At 37.8% G+C, this 22820-nt stretch overlaps 1 protein-coding gene across 2 annotated transcripts in view; it reads right to left on the bottom strand.

The window, feature by feature from the left end:
* Positions 1 to 22820, bottom strand: part of uxs1 (UDP-glucuronate decarboxylase 1) — a 35387-nt gene that overhangs the window by 10806 nt on the left and 1761 nt on the right. The window contains exons 3-10 of one of the 2 annotated variants that reach the window (XM_080291050.1): positions 17281 to 17329; positions 14997 to 15122; positions 12649 to 12692; positions 10619 to 10679; positions 5567 to 5747; positions 2466 to 2570; positions 1473 to 1532; positions 781 to 902 (exon numbers count right to left, since the gene is read on the bottom strand). In XM_080291050.1, coding sequence (XP_080147176.1) covers positions 781 to 902; positions 1473 to 1532; positions 2466 to 2570; positions 5567 to 5747; positions 10619 to 10679; positions 12649 to 12692; positions 14997 to 15122; positions 17281 to 17329 — 748 coding nt within the window. The remainder of the gene's footprint in view (positions 1 to 780; positions 903 to 1472; positions 1533 to 2465; positions 2571 to 5566; positions 5748 to 10618; positions 10680 to 12648; positions 12693 to 14996; positions 15123 to 17280; positions 17330 to 22820) is intronic. The other variant, XM_026144178.2, reaches the window with a different exon arrangement.

Below are 22820 nucleotides of genomic sequence, written 5' to 3'. Positions count from 1 at the left end.
TTCATATTGTCCAATCAAATAACTTGATTGGAAAAAACTGTTCTGTAATTTTTGTACACACGCACCCTTTAATATTTCTTTATGGCGACAGGCAGGTAAGACATGCCTTTTCATCTGCTGCATAACCCACATTCATCACTTTTTAAATGTTAATGAGTTTTGATTACATGACCGGGCAATAGATGTTATGTGCGATATTCTCGTCCCGCAGCATAAACAGCTGACATTTGATTCTGAAAGCCAGCCGTTTCCAAGAATTCTCTCAGTAAGTGCGAAAAAAAAATAATGAGGCTCTGAGGGGGGCGCGGGTGACGAGGCAGATAAATAAATAACACCTGCCTGAAGGAAAGGCAAGAGAAGTCAATCATATCTGATCATCAAAGGCTGTTGTCAATCAAGTCAATACCAATCCGTCTTAACATAACTGAAATCATGAAGAGCTTTGCTGAATTTTTCATCATAAAACACAAGTCTCAACACAAGGTCGACATGCCTGATGGGAAGCTATCGCCTTAAAAACAGCCTCATAGCAAGACATGAAAAAAATATATTGCTAGAAACCTGTTTATCTTAGAAACCCTTTCACCACTTGCATGGATAGTTATTTCTAGTCCTCTCATCCAGAAAGTATTAAGTGTCTGTTTAAGTAGAAACATTCAATTATTGTACAGATTTTCATTTGTATTTAAATGTTTTTTAGACAATTGTAGGGTTTATTTTATAATAATTATCAAGAATAGATAATGTTATTGCACAGTAAATGTTAAATGATGAGGATACCTGCTTCATGTAGGCATAACACATAGTTTCCGCTACACGCTTCCCTTCATCGTAGCACGCTCGAGGACCAATCGGGTTCACGTGACCCCAGTAATCCTCATTTTGGGGGTGTACCTCTGGATCTGAAACAAAATTATTTCAGGAACAGATCAAGCAGTTTTCACATAATTTCAGCTCAGCTTTCTCCACACAGAAAAAATTGCTTGTTCACTAGTGCACACACAGACACGTCCATGTCTGCCTAGAAGATACAGCTGCATTTTACCACTTAGATGATAAGATGAAACATTTGCAATAAATAATTAAGGCCTGTAAGAACAGGCTGAATGACATACCTTCATTAGCATTCAGGGTAAAGCTCTCATTTGCCATTTCTGAATCTCACAGTAAACATGGTACAATACTTCAGCCTCACAATAAGCACATATTTTTTAAACCTCTTCATCAATTATGACTCTCAAAATCTGATTAACTGTAGTTGCCGTGTGTGAATGAATATAACAGCGCACACATACACATAAGCTAACACCCAGGTTTGTTCAATCTTGAGCTCTTGCTGTGATTGAAACCCAAACTGCGTTTTAGTGAAAGATGCAGGATGGATCATAGGAATGAGCAGTAAATAACATCAGGTGTGCGAAAGGCTCACAATGGCAGTGGAAAACAAAACCGGCTTCAGAAATCTTTCTTACCTCCATAAACCTCAGAGGTAGAAGCCAGCAGGAGTCTTGCGCCCACACGCTTGGCCAGGCCTAGGACACAAACAAAACAACAGTGTTATGGTAGGTTGAGCAGGTAACACTCTGAACCTCTGGGCAACCACTTTAGATCGTGAGGTGGCTGCACAAGTGATCTGGTGGGAGGCAACCTGTCTTCAAACAATGACAATACAACTGGAGAGTGTCTGGAATCATTCTCATAGAGCAGTACATTGGTCCTTTTTGTTGTATTGGTATCCACGTATCATTTAATTTTCTGAGTTTGGGGATGACAAAGTTTCTTAGCCTTTTTAAAAATAATAATAATAGAATAGATTTCCATAACAATAACAAAGATGACTCTTGACTTGTTCAACAATGGTTTCTATTATATAAATGTTTCATGGTGGCTCCTTCAAAAATGACAGGACTATTAAGGATATACCTGCTATTCTGACTCAGTACTTATTATCTGACCAGCAGGAAAATGAAAAGGAAAAGTTATTTGGTTCTCTCAGAGCTGTACCACTGATGGAGTTTCAAAATGCATTTTACATCTGAAAGCTTAATCACTATTGTTAGCACACAAAAAAAGCCTCACCAGACTTCTCATGAAGGATCGAATAGGTCGCAGAATCATATATCCTTAAGTAATGAACCTAAGTTTGAATATTCTGACAGCACCCAGACAAAATAATATGACAGGCATTTTTTTCTGGAGCAGCTGGATAAAAAGCTGACAATTTAATGAGTGAGACTAATGGATCCTATTTCTTTCCCTTTACTTCTTCAGTCTGACTTGACAACAAAGACATTTTTTATACAGGTTTAACTGAAGACTGAAGAATATTTTACAATATTTTATTGTTAAACGGATGGAGAAATAAAAGAAAAAAAGGCTGCATCAATTCTGATTTACAGGCGATGCAATTAGTGAATCTTTTTAACCCTATCCTTGAGTTATCCTTGAGTACTGAGTTTACTTACCAAGCATGTTAAGTGTGCCAATGGTGTTGGTCTTCAGTGTTTTGATGGGATTGTACATGTAGTTAGGAGGAGAGGCTGGAGATGCCAGGTGATAGATCTGGTCCACTGTGAAGAGCAGGGGAAACAATAATCAATAAATCAATCCTGTTTTCATAAAATCTGTATATGAGGATTTTTTCCTTACTTTTAAAGCCTTTATTGATAATCAATTTAGGAAGCTTAGGCTTTAAAAGAGCAGGAGAGGAGACTAAACTCAAAAAGCAAAAAACTCCTACATCACTTTGTCCTTGAGTTATCGCATTCACAAACTTGGGTGTCTGTGGGTGACTACAATAGCCCTTTAACCTTTTACGGCTGAGAGGTAAAAAGCTGTAATAATGCAGCAGATTCAAGCTGAAGGGCTTAAGAGTAACAGATATATGTGCTATATCATATTAGAACAATGGACTACAAACAACTATCTATACTTTGGGAGCTGCAGGTAAGTCTGAACTCCAAATACAACAAGTTTTAGCTCTGAAGAAATGCTTGGTTTAAAACAGTACTACTGCAAACCAGAACAGTTGTTCTTTGAGGCTTTCAAGGTTGAGTTGCAAATCTATATGTGTCAAACATTTTAAATGGAAGAAAACTGATTTTTAAAAGCGTTTAGAACAATATAAATAACATACGTAATCAGAAATTAGTTGCACATTGGTTTTAAATGGAAACTCCTGGCACAGAACTGTAGCAACCTTTTCCTCCTTTGGATCCATCATTTGTGTGGAGAGAACACCTTGTTCTCCATATCCTTTCTTTAACTACACTAATTCAAATGTGTCAAATTAAAACTTTTCATAAAATGACAATGATCCTCAAAGTTATTTAATAAGCAATAAAAAAAAAACTTGAAATGCATTATGTGTACTTAGTCTGATCTTTGTGGTTATCCTTGTAAGTAGTCCTTACTGCCCTATAAGTCTTGAACAGGTACTTATCTGTCTCGTTCCCAGTCTCTAGCACTCCACAGCATTTTCCTGTTTTGTAGGCCACTCAAATCATTTCTTTTCAAGGCAAAGCCTATCAGCCACTGAAAGCGTGACCTCCTCTTCCATGCCTTACTTTCAAAGCTTATTCCATCCCATCACTCAGTATTTTTAAGTCCATTGCAGTACCTTGTGTTCCTCTCAAAATTCCAAAGACACTGACGTCAGATCAGAATATTGCAAGCAACAGGAGACCTCTTTTGCTGTGCACATTTATTTTTAGAATACATTTTCAAGACTGTATATTAGCAATAACATTAAATGTCAATCAGACACGTTTGGTTGATCTCTTCCATATGAAATGTGTTCATCATTAGCACTCTCCATGCGTATGGTACTTTAATGGGGAAATTTTTTCACACCAAACTGCAGTGATGTCTTTAAGACATTATCAGGCAGAAAAACCAATTGCTATGCTGGAACAAAATACTAAGTATGTCCTTTCTGCAGCAGACACGTTGGCTGCTATTACCTCAGCCGTCAATCCTCCCTGCCGTTAACAATCCCACCTCTGCCCATTCTCGTCCACCTATGTAGACATCAAGTCTAACAGAGTGTTAGGCTGCTTTTGACAGATGGTATACCAAAGCAAACAAACGATGTCAACACACTTGGATTGACTGAGAATATCAAGGCACTCAGCACCCTGGAACAATTCTAAGCATGTACTGGGAATTTAAAGATAGACTGGAAGAAAAAGTGATAAATAGAGAAACTCAAATACTCTGGCATCAAAACAGAAAACCAAAGCTTTTCCATCCTGACAGGCACCTACAAATCTTGACCACTCTGAGGAGTCAGATCGTGATAGAAAGTGCATCAAACATGCCGTACCGCTACTGATCACGCCAATCCGTGCAGATAGCTTCTATTGATAACTATTGATGGACGCTTTTGTTTTTGTATCCCATTTTCAATTCACATAACCCCTAAAATGCCATTCTTAAAAATAACCACATCCAGGAAATGCTAACCTGATAGTTTGTATATTTTTGTATGACACTACAAAGCATGAATGTTTTGAGTTACATAGGTTTAATTGAGCTTCTCCAGCATTAAACTTTTAAAATGTAAATGCAGTTAGAATTACAACACTGTCGGACGACCCTGTGATAAGTCATCACCGTGGACACCAAAGTACTGTATGTTTCTTAAAATTACTCTTTTTTTTTTTTATCCTTTTGGGTGTTGGAGTGGTGTAACCTCTACTCAGAACAGCATTAAAGATGACCTATTTTTGTAGCTTCCAGCTCTACATTCTTATTCTGGGACTCCGGTAGAGTAGTTTTGCATGTCAACTGTTATACTGGCCCTCTGTGCAACACCATCAGTTTATGCTCCATCTGAAACAAGCCCTTTTAGCCCCCCTGTCTCTTTTGCCCTCCTCCATGCAAGCTGACTTTCTTATTTCTGGCTCGCTCAGGTTGGACTTCAGCCACCACCTAACTAAAAAACGAATTTAAAAACAACATGTTCCTCATTCTAAAGCTTCACATTTTGAGGCAAACACAGCCACTTCAATACTCTTTCCACCTGCAGGTAGAACCCGAACTTTTAGCATTTCTTAAAAAATAAACAACTTTACTGTCTAACAGAAAAAGCATTTTGTGATCAACCAGCAAAGCGTGCAGAGTTTTAATAAGCATGCTCATGATGTCCACGTCAAAGTGGGCATGAGCAGGTGGATGACTGTGTTAAAATCATGTTAAAATCCTAGCTTTTAGCTCAGGATGAAGTCTGAGTTTTTAACTTGCCTGCATCATCATTTGAATGCCTGGCTTCATCAAGCACTGTGCTACTTTATGCTGAAGACATAGAGCACTTATATCTCAGTGAGCTGTTCACAAGGCAGTGATGTAATATTCGTTTTCTAAGGGGTGTTATTCAATACGGCTTTAGTAAACAGAGCGTATTTTCTTATTTCAGATATACTGAGTGGAATCAAACACATTTGACTAAATGGAAAATAACTTGAGATAGCAGCATTGTGGATTATACCTCTTGTTTCAACCAACAGGCAGACAGTAGAAATAAGTAGAAAAGGTCATTACCTACCACTTTCACTTTTTCACTCACCTTCAATGTAGAGAGGCTCTACCACATCGTGATTGATGAGTTCAAAGTTTTCATGACCAATCCAGTGCTCCACGTTCCTCTTTCTTCCTGTGAAAAAGTTGTCCACCACAGTCACCTCATGGCCATCCATCATCAATTTGTCAGTCAGATGGGAACCCACAAAACCAGCTCCTCCAGTTATCTAATAGCAAACACACAGTGGTGGATATGTTTGCAATGTCAGGGTATGCGGAGTCTTCTTAAGTGTATATTACGTTACAAAGCAATGAAATGCAGCCTGTGAGCAAACAGTACCTTCAACATAGCATGCATGCAAATCCACAGCTGTATTACACTAGCTACAAGTGCTCCACCGTTTTAAAATACAATTAAATATGCTACGCAAGCCAGCAGGATTCATTATCTCCCATTAAATGAATATTGCCAGTCTTACACAAATCTGTGGAGAGGTTTTGTGCCATTGTTTCACAGATTATTGTGATATTGTATCATAATATAATAGGCTAATATTTTGTTGCTTTACTTTCTACTATTACCTCTTAACATCCACCAAACAAACAACTTAGGGGTTAGGGTTACTAGAAGACACTACAGGGAGTGCAGAATTATTAGGCAAATGAGTATTTTGTCCACATCATCCTCTTCATGCATGTTGTCTTACTCCAAGCTGTATAGGCTCGAAAGCCTACTACCAATTAAGCATATTAGGTGATGTGCATCTCTGTAATGAGAAGGGGTGTGGTCTAATGACATCAACACCCTATATCAGGTGTGCATAATCATTAGGCAACTTCCTTTCCTTTGGCAAAATGGGTCAAAAGAAGGACTTGACAGGCTCAGAAAAGTCAAAAATAGTGAGATATCTTGCAGAGGGATGCAGCAGTCTCAAAATTGCAAAGCTTCTGAAGCGTGATCATCGAACAATCAAGCATTTCATTCAAAATAGTCAACAGGGTCGCAAGAAGCGTGTGGAAAAACCAAGGCGCAAAATAACTGCCCATGAACTGAGAAAAGTCAAGCGTGCAGCTGCCAAGATGCCACTTGCCACCAGTTTGGCCATATTTCAGAGCTGCAACATCACTGGAGTGCCCAAAAGCACAAGGTGTGCAATACTCAGAGACATGGCCAAGGTAAGAAAGGCTGAAAGACGACCACCACTGAACAAGACACACAAGCTGAAACGTCAAGACTGGGCCAAGAAACATCTCAAGACTGATTTTTCTAAGGTTTTATGGACCGATGAAATGAGAGTGAGTCTTGATGGGCCAGATGGATGGGCCCGTGGCTGGATTGGTAAAGGGCAGAGAGCTCCGGTCCGACTCAGACGCCAGCAAGGTGGAGGTGGAGTACTGGTTTGGGCTGGTATCATCAAAGATGAGCTTGTGGGGCCTTTTCGGGTTGAGGATGGAGTCAAGCTCAACTCCCAGTCCTACTGCCAGTTTCTGGAAGACACCTTCTTCAAGCAGTGGTACAGGAAGAAGTCTGCATCCTTCAAGAAAAACATGATTTTCATGCAGGACAATGCTCCATCACACGCGTCCAAGTACTCCACAGCGTGGCTGGCAAGAAAGGGTATAAAAGAAGAAAAACTAATGACATGGCCTCCTTGTTCACCTGATCTGAACCCCATTGAGAACCTGTGGTCCATCATCAAATGTGAGATTTACAAGGAGGGAAAACAGTACACCTCTCTGAACAGTGTCTGGGAGGCTGTGGTTGCTGCTGCACGCAATGTTGATGGTGAACAGATCAAAACACTGACAGAATCCATGGATGGCAGGCTTTTGAGTGTCCTTGCAAAGAAAGGTGGCTATATTGGTCGCTGATTTGTTTTTGTTTAGTTTTTGAATGTCAGAAATGTATATTTGTGAATGTGGAGATGTTATATTGGTGTCACTGGTAAAAATCAATAATTGAAATGGGTATATATTTGTTTTTTGTTAAGTTGCCTAATAATTCTGCACAGTAATAGTCACCTGCACACACAGATATCCCCCTAAAATAGCTAAAACTAAAAACAAACTAAAAACTACTTCCAAAAACATTCAGCTTTGATATTAATGAGTTTTTTGGGTTCATTGAGAACATGGTTGTTGTTCAATAATAAAATTATTCCTCAAAAATACAACTTGCCTAATAATTCTGCACTCCCTGTAGAAGAAAAAACTAGAAGACGTTAACTTTAAAACCAAGTCGTTTGCATGCATTCCTGTGCAATCAATCAATAGTTGCGTATACAAACTTGAATATATATATATAGTGCCATCCATAAATGTCACTCGTCACCCATATCCAGCTTTAATATAAAGGCACCCACCTCCATGTTTCACGGCCAACACTTTGCAGTTGCTGGTGTCCCCAAGCTGTTTAATCTCTTTCACTTTTTCCTTCTTACTCATAATACATAGAGGCTGATATCTTTCAGTGTGTTTCACACCTTGTATGCAGTCACTAAAGTAACTGCCGCACAGTTAATACTCGTGCGAAGTCAGACACACGATCATCCATTTTCCAACAGTACGCCTCTTAATCAATGCAGCATTTGTGTTTCAACTCATGTTCATTGCACTACTTATACTCTTGTGACCTCTTCAATCTTTATGAAAGCTTACTTTCTGTTTTTTATGCTTGCAGTGTCTTTCTAACCTTTCTAACACTTTATCTGCTAAATCATTAATGATTCTACTACACTGAATAAAATACTAAAGGGTTAACTTATTGATTCTTTACTCCACTCCAAGTATGGTCGTTTACTGCTGCTGCTGTCTATTATATCACACAAACAGTAATAGTATATAATTTTTACTTAGGAGTGGATCAGAATGGGAAGCCTCGGCTCCATCATTGATAGCTTTATGATTCCACTCTGCCCATAAACACTCAAGAGTTTCCACCTCAGGATAAGTGGGCTCAGAGTTAAGGGTTACATTCAGAGCTGGTCATTCATTTATAATGAAGACTATATTGTTGTTATCTACCTCACATTTTTATCAGATTGCACAGGGATATTCTCAGCAGGTTAACTGAATGCATGACCTGAATTATTGCCCGTTGTTGGAATAAGATGCATGTTGTGTTTCATTTTCTCATTACCAGTAGGCTCACATAATCCCTTAAAATGTTTATTTTGCACTGATGATATGTACATTTTTAAATTTGAAGTAACTATGCCATGTAGCCATGGCAGTAGACAATGCTTTGTATTCGTACATATTCATTTAGAAAATTAATGAAATTAAACTAATCTCAAATTTGGCCTCAATCTTGAGAAACTGGTTTTAGAACAACTGCTAGCGGTATTTAGTTACAACAGCAAGCTACACAGCACCAAAACTGCTTTTCTAAAGGTTACAAATAACTTATTCATGTCTTCAGACTTCAGACCAGGACAGACACATCTACGTCCTGGTGCTGCTTGACCTCAGTGCAGCTCCGACCAATATGGATTCAGTTGAACTGTTGATCACAATATAAACACATTTTTTTTATTTTAGTTTTGTGAAATCGTTTTTTGTCTGACTCACTTATTTTTATGTGTGTATGTCCAATCCAAGTATTTTGAGGCCACTGTTGTTAACATCTTTTATGTACAGTTACTAAAGTTACCAAATGGTTTTCATTGACCGTAAGAAAATAACAGAACTCTTCACTAACCCCCCCCCCCCCCAACAAAAAAAAAAAAAACTGTGCCCACGTCACAACTTCCTGTTTGTTCCACTGCAGGATGGTGAGTAATTCAGAAGGTCCTTGGTTGCTACATTACTGCTCACAGTCTGACTCAAAGGAGGGCTAAAGAGCTAGATAATTAAGTACAGACTTCTTTTGAGAATATCTCGAGATGTTTCTGTGGTACACTGCCAACATTAATACTAGAGCTTATCCTTTTTTATCATATAAAGAATATAAAATTAAGCATAACGTAAAAATGAAAACTATGAATTAGCTTAAAGTTAATTTTTCATAATTGCTTGTGTGGTATCTGTATGTTTCAATGGTTTTCTGTCTGATGTTGTGTAGTTATAAATAAGCTGTATTTAGTTCGCACCATGTCACACAACACTACTGACCTTCTACTTCAGCACTAGGTCCAGCTCCACCCATTTGGCCCAATAGTGAGCACCACTTCAAGAATTAGGGTGGGCTTTAGCTGCTGTAAAACTGCTATAAAGCAAGTGTTTTATAGGAAGCACTGATGGCCTTCGATCCAGGTCTGCTCTCTCAGACAGCACCTTAAGATTAGGGATGGGTACCGGTTCTGACATAAACGGTAGTAACCAGACTGAAAAGCAGCGCACATTTCGGTGCTTTTTTTTTTTTTTTTTCCTGAGATGTCATACACTTTGGATTCTAGCCAATCATTTTACTTTTCCAAGGATAGTAGGCGGGCCCAGGTACACATGTTCTTTTAGAGCAGAGCTACAGATTAAAAGTGCCCAAGGCAAAGCGGTGAAAAGTCTGGCTGTACTTCACAGCAAAAGATGCAAACTCAGCAGCCTGCAACAAGTACTTTAAGGTGATACTGTCAAAGGAGGTAACTCCTCGAATCTGATGAAACACCTGGCGACACATAGCGTTTTTTTAAAAGCCGAGAAATGCACCGTATTTGATAGCTTGCTGCAAGACCTCACACCAAGCACATCTACTGGGTGTGGTAGATCTCCATTAGCAAGTTAGCACAGATCGCCCCGTGCGTGGGGCTGGACGGTGCTTATCATTTTGCAGAAAAAAAGAGACTGCTAAAAATAAAAACATAAGAGGTTTTTGGACAAAGTTTGTGTTCTCCATTCTTTAAGCACCAGTAGAGCACCGTTTAAGCACTGGCACCATTTCAAAAGTACCGATTTGGCACCGGTATCGGATAAAACTTGAACGATACCCATCCCTACTTAAGATACACATTTCTGCAAGTTCTACTTCCCTCAGTTTGCTGTTAACATGGAGATAAGTCAGGCTTTGAGGAAAGCTTGTGCTTCTGTTGGCCGTTGCTTATGAAAGCTCAGGGTTATGTCATGGTTACTGAAAATACGATTTGCACTTGGATGTGTTACATACCAAAATTCTTTTACGATCCTTTTCTGACAGGAATTTCACCGGTGGGTATTTCTGAGAAAAACTGTAAGAGAGAACACAAAAACCTTTTGTAGAGAACATCTGGAGAAACAATCACATAAGCCCAAAGCAAAACAGAACAATCTAGGATCTTACTCTCAATCCAGGTCCTGTAATCTTATTAATAAACATCAATAAACTATATTTTATGGTTACCTTTGGTGTAGCTACAATTAAAAACAAAGATATGAGCTGGTTAATCATTTAGAGAAGTGTATTTATTTCAAGACTGCTTATGGGAATACAACACTGTTTCAAAAATAACCTCAACTTGATTATTAAAACTGGCCTTTAAATAACCACAACGCTGCACCACTAAGCCTGTGCTGTATGCATGATGAAACAAACGAACATTTTTCACAGAACATTCACATTTTTTGTGGAGGAATTATGCCCCACTCTTCTCCTTCAACAATGCTAAAGTTTATTGAGATTCGCTGGCATTCATTAATGCTCAACTCTTTGAAGGTCGCAGCAAAACATTTCAGTCAGGTTGAGTAAAGGACTTTGACCGGGCCATTGCAGCACCTTGATTCTTCTATTTTTTCATTTTAGCCTTTCTGTTGTAGATTTGCTGCTGTGCTCGGGATCACTTTAGTATCTCTGTAAACACAAGTCTGCGCATAAATTGTGTGTACGAACGTTTCACGCAAAATTCAGTGTTTAATCAATAATTTCACGTGTTTTACAAACACATTTTGTAGCAACTCTGACCAAACATATGAACAAATGAAGGCCTGGCTGTCGTAGGAAATTTTAAAATGAATGCGCTGCTACTACTCATAATAATTTTTACTATTGCCTTTTGGTTATTTATGGTTTTCCAAAACATCATGAACCAAAGAATATTTAGAATTACCATAAAAATCAAAAAGTATTCAATATTCCTTATCTATGACATCTTAAACAATCATATATTTCATTACAAAATTAGCTCACTCAAGGGGAAACAATATTCAGTACCTCCATTATTTTAGCTCAAGCTTTTATTCATTGATTTATTTAATTACTTTCTTTTAATACTGTTCACTCACAAGGAAACACTGTGAAAAGCAGCCCCTTTTTTTGGCTTGACAGCTAGTGTAAAGTGTTTGTGCTGATGTGCTGTGTTTGGGTTTTGTCAAACCTTACAGGCAAACATCTCCACTTTGAATTTACCAGAACGTCCACTCTTAGGAACACTGCAGCCTTTTAGTAACACACACCTGAATGCTCCATACCAGCAAACCCTGAGATCTTCTACTTTATAGAGGTGCTCACAGTTGCTGATGATCAAATAACTAAGGCCATTTGATTGGTGACACCTAATTGATATTTCCCCTCTTAAATCCTGTTAAAGCAGTAAGGGAGAACTGTTTTTCACAGGGCTTAGCTTTCAATGATCCACAGTCGCTCTTCAGGAGCACAAGGTAGATATAAAATGTGCTCCATTTAGAGGTTCTTGTTGCCCTCACACATGTTAAACTAGGGATAACGGGCTCATTTAAACACGTACCTTTGTATGTCAGTGTTATTAGCATTAAAGGTACTAAAGACAAATATGTATAATTAACACCTTCAAGCTGGATTACTGTACCCAGAGATGCTACCATAAAAACAATGCAAAATTAGGTTAATTAATTGATAGCCTGTGATGTAGAAATCTTCTTATCACAAGTAACAAATACCACCAGATGCAATTAATTAGCTGCTGTTGCATTCATTCTGTCTTCAACGTCTGTTAAAGAGAGATAAACCTTTTAAATAAGCACAGAATGTTAATCCATGTGCAAGTTATTCAGATGCAGCATTCTCAGTCTATAAGTGCCCTTTCAAATGAAAATTCAACAGTTTAAAGTAGGAAATGAAGGCATATATAACGCTGACCCTTAAACCTACTTATTAGTCCATTAAGCTTTCCTTCACACCGAGCTATGAGCAAATATTTTAAGATCTCAATGGAAACAAAAACAACAAAAAAACCAGATACAAACCTTTGTTCCAGGTCACGAATCTTTTCTTTGAGAGGAGCCACAACCTAAAGTGAGATAAAAAAGGGAGAAATGCATGAGCTGAATTAGCAATGCCCTTAAGTAAATAATAAATTAATCCTCCAGTGGTTCAATTTTACCACCGCAGCATGCTAATGTAAGTTTATCACTAAGTTCATGTTATTTTCATAACATTGATTTAGTCAAGAGATGAAATCATGTGTATTCCTTGCAAAACGTGCAAATTTTTATGTTTACTGAATATTCCTGTCCTTTAGACCCAAACTAGTCCTATACAATACAAACAATTCAAAAAGCATAGTGATCCCTATGGACATTTCAAAATATTTTTCCTTTGGTACAGACAATTCAAAAAAGAAATTACACAAATACAAAAAATGATTAGTGCACAAACTTACACTTTAGAGAATTACAGATTAAAGCAGCAAGAAATGATAGATATTCCCAGAGAGAATTGAGTCAGGGCTGATGGAAACATTTCACTGTAGTTGAAGAGAAATGTGAGTCGAATTTCAAGATTAAAAGGATGGAAAAAGGATGAACTTCACAGACAGCAACTTTGTCAAATGTATCGTATAGCCAATGATTTATAATAACCAAATGCTATAAACACGCTCGCTGCGGATTGTTTTAATATAATTCCCTATTTCACTGCAGGATTCTTCTCAAAAAACCTGACCTGTCAAATGTCAGAAATAGATTTTTTTTATTTTAGTTTATATCTAACAATTTTAAAGGACAGAAAACCAACATGACTATATTAACACTGCCTGTTTTGTCTGACCAACACTCTGAACCAGCAATTACAACTTCACTGTATGCACTGAACTCGAGAGAAACCAGAACAAAACTAATTTATAGTACCGTTGCATTAAAAATAACTATTCAATGAAGTCTTTGCCTATTACTCAAAACTCCCTGCAGCTACCTGCAGTGACAGTGTTTTCTACAGGTATAACTATATGACTGAACTAGAATCTACCCCTTGCATTTCTAGGCCAACCACTCAACCTGTGGTTTGCATCCATTTGTGTGTTTAAATAAATACATGGAGTAAAGACTTTCAAAGTATTTAATAGTTGGGAACCACAGACCTTTTAAAAGGTCAAAAGATATTTTTGGGGCATTTACCAATTGGAAGGCCAGTGGTTCAATTCCCAGCCCTTCCAGGCAGCACGTTAAAGTGTCCCTGAGCAAAATACTAAACCCTAAACTGTCCCTGATGAATCACAGAAGCTTGTGTGTGACAGTTAGAATCTGCTTAAAAGGCACAGAACAGAGTATGTGTGCTTATGTGGTCAGGTGAAATGGCATGTAGTCTAAAATGCAACAGCCCATATTATAAAATACCCTCACCTTATTGTTTTATCCCATTAACACTGGTTTGTAATATTACCATAAGAGCAAATGAATCCTCAAGTCATCAACAAAACCACGTGTTGTGTGATCACAGTGACCTTGGCCAATGGCAAAAAAAGAAATCTAATCAGCCGCACCAAATGTAATCAATTTCCCTCCATATGTTCCTGCAATATCATTCCCACGAATGGGCCAAACATGAGCTCACAGTGACATCTGATCGTCAAATAAAAAGTATTCACTTTTGACTTCAACTATGAAAATAAAATCCCCTGCTTTCAAGAGCAGTCATGTTAATGAGAGTGTGACGGTTGGACGAAGGTACAGACGGACAAGCCAAAAAAAAAAAACGCAGCACCTCTGGGCACAGCTGTCGTGGCATTGAGGCATAAACAGGACTGAAGAGGTTTCAGGATGCACAAAGTGCAACAATCCTATTTTTAGCTAACAGGAGTAAAATCTCCTCACAATCTTTTATTGAATTCATTTAAGTGCTTTATGGCAGCAAGTCATTTCCCAGGTTCAGTGTATAAATAACAAGTCTGCTTGCACCTCATGTTATAATCACAGTGTGGATTTATACTTCAAACTTCAAACTGATTAAAAGGTTACCAGTAATATGATGGCTTTCACGGGATCGAAAACTCTAAGGTCAACATCATAACAGACTGCAATTATTTCAGTGACCATCTGCAATCTGTGAAAAGCACTCACTTTTAGTCAGTGTTAAGGGAATTATAATTGCTTTTACGAAGCTGGCTTTAAACAGTGTGTGTCCTCGTGTGCATCAAATTCAGTTTCGATTCAATTTGCTGGATGGAGCCAACAAAAATGAACTCCAAATAACTGTTTTCCTGAATAAAAACACAGATTTACATTCAAAAACTCTGAGTGATACACAGCAACTGAAAATTTCAATGCATGCAATGCTACACCAGCTTTATCATGTGACTCTATGATTAGTTCATTACCAGCCCCCTGGAGAACTTCAGGACATGTTGAGGAGGTAATTTAGCCATTTGAATCAGCTGTGTTTGATCAAGGACACATCTAAAACCTGCAGGACACCAGCACTCGAGGCCTGGAGTTGCTCCCCCCTGGATTAATGTAAATCGACAAATCTTCATTAACGGATATGTTACAGCAGATTTGCAGACTATCAACCAAACAACAATTATTTTACCTCTAATAATCTTGCCCTGATCTAAGTAACTATTGTGTACCAGACTGTGTCACAAAGTGAATACTCACATTAAACCTTAATGTAAAAGTAACAAAAAAATAACAAAAACAACTTTTTTCTAAGAGTCAAAACTCAGGAAATGTTTCATTACTTTAACAAGAAACAAAGAGCATCTATCTAGCTTTTTTATACTGAAATAGTAAAGAAAACTCTATACACATACTGCACGCAATAACCACCAAGTTGAAATGGTAAGCGTTTAATTATTATTTTGACGGGGGGTTATAAGTTAGTGCAGTATATTTAAGACCAAAGTCAAAACCAACAACTCAACCATTAAAAAAAAAACCTTAAAAAAGCTTCTAGTCTTTATTTAACATTTTTTTCAGACCTGTCACAGAATGATGAGGCGTAGACAAATGTAAACAGCAAAAATTAGCTGGTGAGTGTTTTTTTGTTTTGGTCTGCAGACCTGACTCCACGCATCTACGATCCTATTCGTCACCACTTGTACAAATATTTAAATCCATTTTCACTTTATGAAAAATCCCCTGCAGTTGGTCACACTTAACTATCCACCTGTGCTGCCTGTTCTAAATCCTAGAATTAGGAGTCAGCTCACAATTTGTCGCTCGCCTGAGAATAATAATTTCCCTCGGCTACAGAGCTTATTGCGCAGTAACTGCTGCAGCTGTTACTGATGACGACACTGTTAATTCACTCAACAAGAAGCAACCCTGCTGTGCACTATTTGTAGATCTGTCCAAGGCTTTTGATACTGTCAGCAACAGTCTTGTCACAGAATTTGCTCTTTGTGGGTTTTGATGTTTAATGCCTTAACAGATTTGAAATATATCTCCCAGGATTACGTCTAACAATAGTTTCACCCAAGTCACAAGAGGGCAGATAAAGATGTGCATGCAGATTTACTACTATTTACTCTTTACCAAAATTCAATACTTCAGAAAATAATTTATGATTAATGTTTCCAGTCTTATGCATGTACTAAATTACATTCAACAAAAACTGCAGTTACATGCTCTTCTCCACATCATTTACATTGCTTGGGCGACCCTTCCAGCCTTATAGAAAAACTGTCCTCGAAAGATAACACTGAATATTTTAACTGTGGCTATCTGCAAAAGTGCTGCTGGACGAGATCATTATAGCACTTTTTATGGAGTTATATTGAAAGCTTTGATGATCCTTGCTGACAGAAGGCACCCTCATTTATATAACTTTATCACTTGCTCTAATAATAAAATAAATAAATAAATAAAATTAAAAAAAAACAGGTCACAGAAAAACTAGAGCAAGAAACATAAACAATACAATCGTTGAACTAGGAACAGCTGGTTTCCAATAGCAATTTCCTGACAATAATTTGACAGCAAGCAGTACAAAAAGGCTGGAAAGTATGTGTCAATATATTATTCAGTCAACAGTTGTTCAGTTTTTAGCAGAGTATTGATAAGCTTCAAACAAAGAAATGTCATCCTAGAGGTTAAAAAACAAACAAACAAACAAAGAAAAAACCAACCATCCACTTTACTCTTAAATTCATGGTAATCTGTGAGTCAAGAAAAAAAAAAGTGAGTCAAAAAACAAATAAAATTCTAAAGACTACGTTGAAAAGAAACTAACTGTGTTATAGGTCTTCCAAACTAAATAAAAAAAATTCTAAACTTACAGTTTGGTAACAGAAAAAACTACAATACATGGTCAATGAAAAGTATATAAACAAATAATAAGAAAAGTGACTCCAACCATATGAAAAGCAGATTATTGAACAATTTTGACAAAAAGGTGACCTAATTTGGGGTGGTGGGTGTGTTTTTCAACAAAAAAACAAAACAAATCTCGGTCAGATTAATAAGGAAAGAAGTAAAAGCATGGATTGTCCCAACACGTACACCTTTGTGAGGGCGTATTCTAGTAAATTATTAATACAAATGTCAAATATGTCTGTGAAAAAGTGAAACAGTAGCTGATAACACAGAGCAGAGCTCCTTGGACCCGTGAATATAAAACGGATCAGTGTGGTGAGAACTGCTTTTTTGTTTCAAACTCACGTCTTCAATTTGTTGCTTGATCTTCATTTCTCCGATTTCTTGTATTGATCTATGAAGAGAGAGAGATACAAAGAAAAGGCCAAAGGACTTAATCAAGGACAAGGATATAACTACAAGTTTAAGCATGCTGTGACCTATAGGCAGCAACACACAACACATCACCTGTCTGTTCATTCAACCCTCTACATTCATTGTTTCTGCTTACTGTTAACTGATAGCGAAGCAGAACAGGGATGAGTGTTTCCGGCTAGCTCAAGAAGGTAATCAATTATAATAATGATTAAAAGGCAAGGGAAAAGTCCAGCTAAATGCAACTGATTAATACAATACAGAAATGTCTTACATGCTTTACCCAAATCACAGTAAATATTTTGTATAGCTTTATTTCATTACATGCACCTAAGTAGCTTAATGTTTTTATCAATTACCTTCTAAACTTAATTTGAATTTATTTGCATGTCTAGTAGTGACATGGCTTGTTTAACCCTTCATATTTACAGATCGACACAACAAACATTCAAATATTGATTTCAAATATTGCGATCAAATATATCGATGCATAAATAATCCCAGTGAGCCAAAAGCTCCGGCTTGAGACTGCTCTAAAAGCTCAGTTTCCAACATTTTTTCTACTTTTGCGTTGTGCTGATGTCAACTGAAGGGAAGTAGTATGCAAGTATTTTCTGTTTTGGTTGACACCACAACAAGAGCCAAAAGGCAAAATGTTTGTTCTCACAACATCACAGATGACTAAACAACACAGCCCAATTTGAAGCCGGATTTTGGGCTAGGCTAATGCTCTCAGAGGGGGGAGTCCCATCTGTAAATTACACTGCTGAAGAGCCAGAACCGCTAGATGTAAATAACATTATATCAATGAAATGTTTGTCTTGTATGGATAATCAGATCAAACAGCTTATGACTATAGTCTGCTATAAAGCTGCTCTCTGTAATCCCACTAAGCCGTTTAAGCTGTTTTACAACAGCTAAAAAAATGTATGTAGAAAAGCAGTTAAAAGCAACAATGAGAGAGATGCAACACAGTCACTATTTTATGCACTTCTATATTTCCTGAGTGCAGAAGGCTTCCACTTCTGTTTGCATTTCAGACCATTTCTCTCAGGTATCTTTTAACAGGAATACAAATATTTTTTTCTGAACAGCAAGCACAATCCAGGAATAAAATACAGAGCTGGAAGCGAGCATAGCTGACTTCAAAGTCAGCCAGCATACCCACCATCTTTGAACAGGATTAACACATCTTACTACGCGCTGCTTTTTCACCATCGCTACCACACTGCAGCTGTTTCATTACAATTCAATCTACTCCTGACAGCTAAGTCTCCTCAGAACGCCAGGAGTAGAATGCCTTTTTTATATTACTCCTTTTATTTCATATCATACAAGGCGGTAGATTCATAACCGTAAATTCCTGTTGTTGTGCAGCAATAAGCATCTGTCATTATGGAGTAATGACACATTGTAGACTGATCTCCACAGACACTTGTCAGGACTGGTTAATTAAACAGATAAAACAGCACAAAACAGAAGAGCAGAATGGTCGTCTTCATGAGACGCCCTACTTCTGGCAAAAAATGAGACATTATAGAGATGAGTAAACATTATGCCAGCATTCGGGGAATGCTATCAATTCTGATTAGTGTTAAGTGCATCGTTGGAGACTTACATCGGCTATATTTTTTCCCACCCATTTGAAGTACAACAATTTGGCCACAACTACTAATACAAAAGCTTCCTCGGCATGTTTACAATTTGAAACAGAAAAAAGCTGGTATTTATGTTTATGAGTTTATTAAACACATCTACATAAATGTCTTGATGTCTCGCAGATTTTCTGCATTTTATGCTTCAAGCCCTTCATAGGGCTTGTTGAAATCAATCACATCTGTCAATAGCCTAATCACATTTAAAGTGTTGATAAAATTCTGGTGTGGCAAACCATGCAAAACATTGTACAGATAATCAAGTTAATGTGCCGAGTGAGGCTAATGTTAACAGTGCTACTGACAGCAGTCTTCTATCACTGAAGGTTAATTTTCACACAGCTGTGCAGCATGTGTTTACACATCAGTCCCATCGAGTGGTTACATGCCAGTTTACTCTGACTCAGTTTACATTCACCCATTCATTTTCTAAAACAACACAAAAGAAGGCTAGCTATACAACTTCCCATAACTGAGGGAGCACTGCTGACATCAGCGGAGACAAGGAAAAAAATCTAATTGTGTCTAAATGTGAATTCTCCTCACTTTAATTTGATCCAAATGGAAGAAAAGTATTAGTATTGAGTAGGGCTGCAACAAACGATTATTTTGATAGCTTACAGCTTGAAGTGTTTAAGGTATTTGCTAACTAAAAATAAAGACAAGATGATTGTTTATTAAACTTTTAATGAAATTTGCAGATGTCTCAGTGGAGTTTAATAAACTTGGCCGTCTGTTCTATGTAAAATATAACAGGACACTGGAGTAAATTCTCTACCATTTCACACTTCTGTTTAATCAGTTCTGTTTGACATTTATTCAGCTGTGTAAAAACGATAACTTTAATCTCAGCCAAACCAATTTACTGAGGAACAAATAAAACACTGAAAAAAGCCAAACAATAACATTTTTAAATTAGCTGACTTATATATCATGTTTAACCTGAGTAACGAAAGACCACGGGGGTTTGAAAATTATAGGCTGGGAGTCCGGTGTTCTCACCAGCTCTAGTAAGCCTTGAACCCCGGCTAGCTATCGAGCTGGTGGGTAACAGACGTCTCCGAAAACATTGGAGCGCTTTTGAAAATATGTGGTGTCTTGATAAACTGAGCAGATATTTGAAGTTTACACAGCTACATTCTCGCCTGAAAATATGTTAACAGTTTATTTTGTGAACCAGAAAGAATAAGAGTAATATTAAAACTAAGTAGCTGCCGCCATTGTTGGAAACTGGAATTGGCAAGGCCGCGTCACTGTAACGTAATTGGCCTACAAATGCGGCCTCCGAAGGATGGAGGTCACTGCTTCTTCTTATTCTTCGGGGGTTTAACGGCAGCTGGCATCCCTGGACATGCAGTGCTACCATCTTCTGATTCAGCCCGTTATTACACTCTTAAATCCTACTACTTATTCCTGCGTCTTTCGGGATCTTACAAAGCTTCAAACAACGCGTCGACTATTAAATTAGTCGTCAACGATTTTAATAGTCGACGTAATCGTGACTATTAGACTAATCGTGGCTGCCCTAGTATTGAGCTTTTCCCCACAGTAGCTACTCAAACTGAAAGAGTGTGTGTGTGTGTGTGTGTGTGTGTGTGTGTGTGTGTGTGTGTGTGTGTGTGTGTGTGTGTGTGTGTGTGTGTGTGTGTGTGTGTGTGTGTGTGTGTGTGTTTTTAAACACATTCATAGAGTACTTCATGCTGTGAACTTGAATGCTTTATATTCATTGGATCCACAACTACAACCATTTCAGAATCACTAATGTCTCTGGACTGCGGGTGGAAGTTAAGGCACCCACAAGGAGAACATGCAAACTCCACAGAAAGGCCTTGGCCAACAAGAAGAGTCAATCCAGACCATTTTTCCTGTAAGGCAACAGTGCTAACCACTGTACCGCCCAAGTATGGCAATTAACTAAGACCAAGCATAACTTTTATGAATGTTTATCATACTTTTCCGTTCTCATTCATTTGCTGTTTGCTAAACCGTGTATGCAGTATAAAATCCCCACTGACTGCTCTTAAACAGCTATTAATTTAATCTAAAACATTGCAATGATGACATTAACAAGCAAAATGCCAATCACTGCAGTGACTGTTGTGCACTTTTTCAGAGTCAGTAATAAACTATGGTGTAAAACGAAGGTTTCAATTAATAAAGCAGTTCTGCTTTATTAAGACAAAACATAAGGCTCCTATGGCTGTGTGAATATGGGAGAACAACAAGTTTCAATTTTACTTGGCTGATGTTTTTTGCTCTAATAACTATAATTAACAGTACACAAGTATTTTTTTTTATCTTTTCATTAATGGAAATTTCATTTTGTATATGTATAATAAAACACTGACCTTTTAATGGCTCTACACCTGCTGCAACAGGTTACAGATACTATTGTTCACTTTACCTCAAGTCTCAATGTAAATGCTTAAAGTTATTGTACTTTTGTACAAATATAATCAAACTAAAAATGAAAAGCAGTATGTTATAATTCATCTTATGTTTTACATGTTTGTGACACTGTAGTGACACATCCAAAACCATTTTAGATGGCAATAATGCTACTGTATCTGTCTCAGGTTCTTTGAGCACTTTAAATAATGCTGACAGCTGAGTGGGTCATGTTGGAGCTAATGAGGACTGAACAACAGTTCAGTATCTCAGTATAGTTTCTCTCTGAAATTACATAAATGCACGAATAAAGGAGATTGTTACCCTCTCAGATTACCAACTACTACATTACCATTATGAGACAGACAGAGTTGTCCTGGCCAGTAAATTAGTGACGCATTAGGTACAATATTATATTCACACACAGCACACGGGCAAATTGGTCATGGGTTAATCAGCTGCCATTCCCATTATGGAGGCTTGGGACCAGCACTATGAGTAAACCAGCTTTTGATCCCCAGACGCAGAGTTTGTGTCTCCTCTCGGCCTCAAACCAGGTTTACTTGTTAGTTAAGTTGGGCAGCAGCGACTGGTGGAAAAACTTGTAATGCGAGTATCTACAAAAGCTGCCAGATGGCTGAGAATCCAAGCTTCCAAACCTGTTATGAAGACAAACGGCAGGTGCATTTCCTTTTCCCCCCCATTTAGAATTGTGTTATTTTACAGTTCTAATACTTTACCTATTATTCTACAACATAGAAATAATAGAAATAAATGTATCAATATTTCCCCCCAAAGTTTTGGGCCTACAAGCAGTCAGAGCAGTTTGTGTCAGAATTAGAAGCAAAACAAAGGAAATAAAACGTGTATTTTTTAAACAGACTATCATCAATCATACAGTCATATTGATAAGAAAATCCACAGGATGCTGCGCAGTCCTCTGCAAAACAAAGTACACCCATACTTCTAGGAATTAAGAGAGTAAGTAGAAGCCGTACATTGATCTGGAGGAGTCAGGTGTGTGTTAACATAATGCTATGATCTTCCTGGGAGTGAACATACCAGCAAATTCCCCCCGAGGTCAGACCATTTAATACTCAGAGACATTAAAAAAAAAAATCAACATCCTTTGGACAAACAAGAAGAAAGTGGAGATGTTTGCCCATAATGCACAGCACCACATTTGGAGAAAACCAAACACAGCCTATCAGCACAAACATGTAATACCAACAATCAGGCATGTTGGTCGAGGGCTGATGATTAGGGTTTGTTTTGCAGCACAGGACCTGTGCACCTTGCAGTTATTGAGTCGACCATGAACTCCTCTGTATGCCAAAGTATTTTAAAGTCAAATATGAGACCATCTGCCTGACAGATAAAGCCTTGCTGAAACTGGGTGAAGCAGTTGGTCCATGAACCCTAGAACAG

Source organism: Astatotilapia calliptera, chromosome 16 (assembly GCF_964374335.1).
Source record: "Astatotilapia calliptera chromosome 16, fAstCal68.1, whole genome shotgun sequence".
Lineage (NCBI taxonomy): Eukaryota > Metazoa > Chordata > Actinopteri > Cichliformes > Cichlidae > Astatotilapia > Astatotilapia calliptera.
Note: the sequence above shows the minus strand (reverse complement) of the source record. Positions and strands in the feature narration are given on the sequence as shown.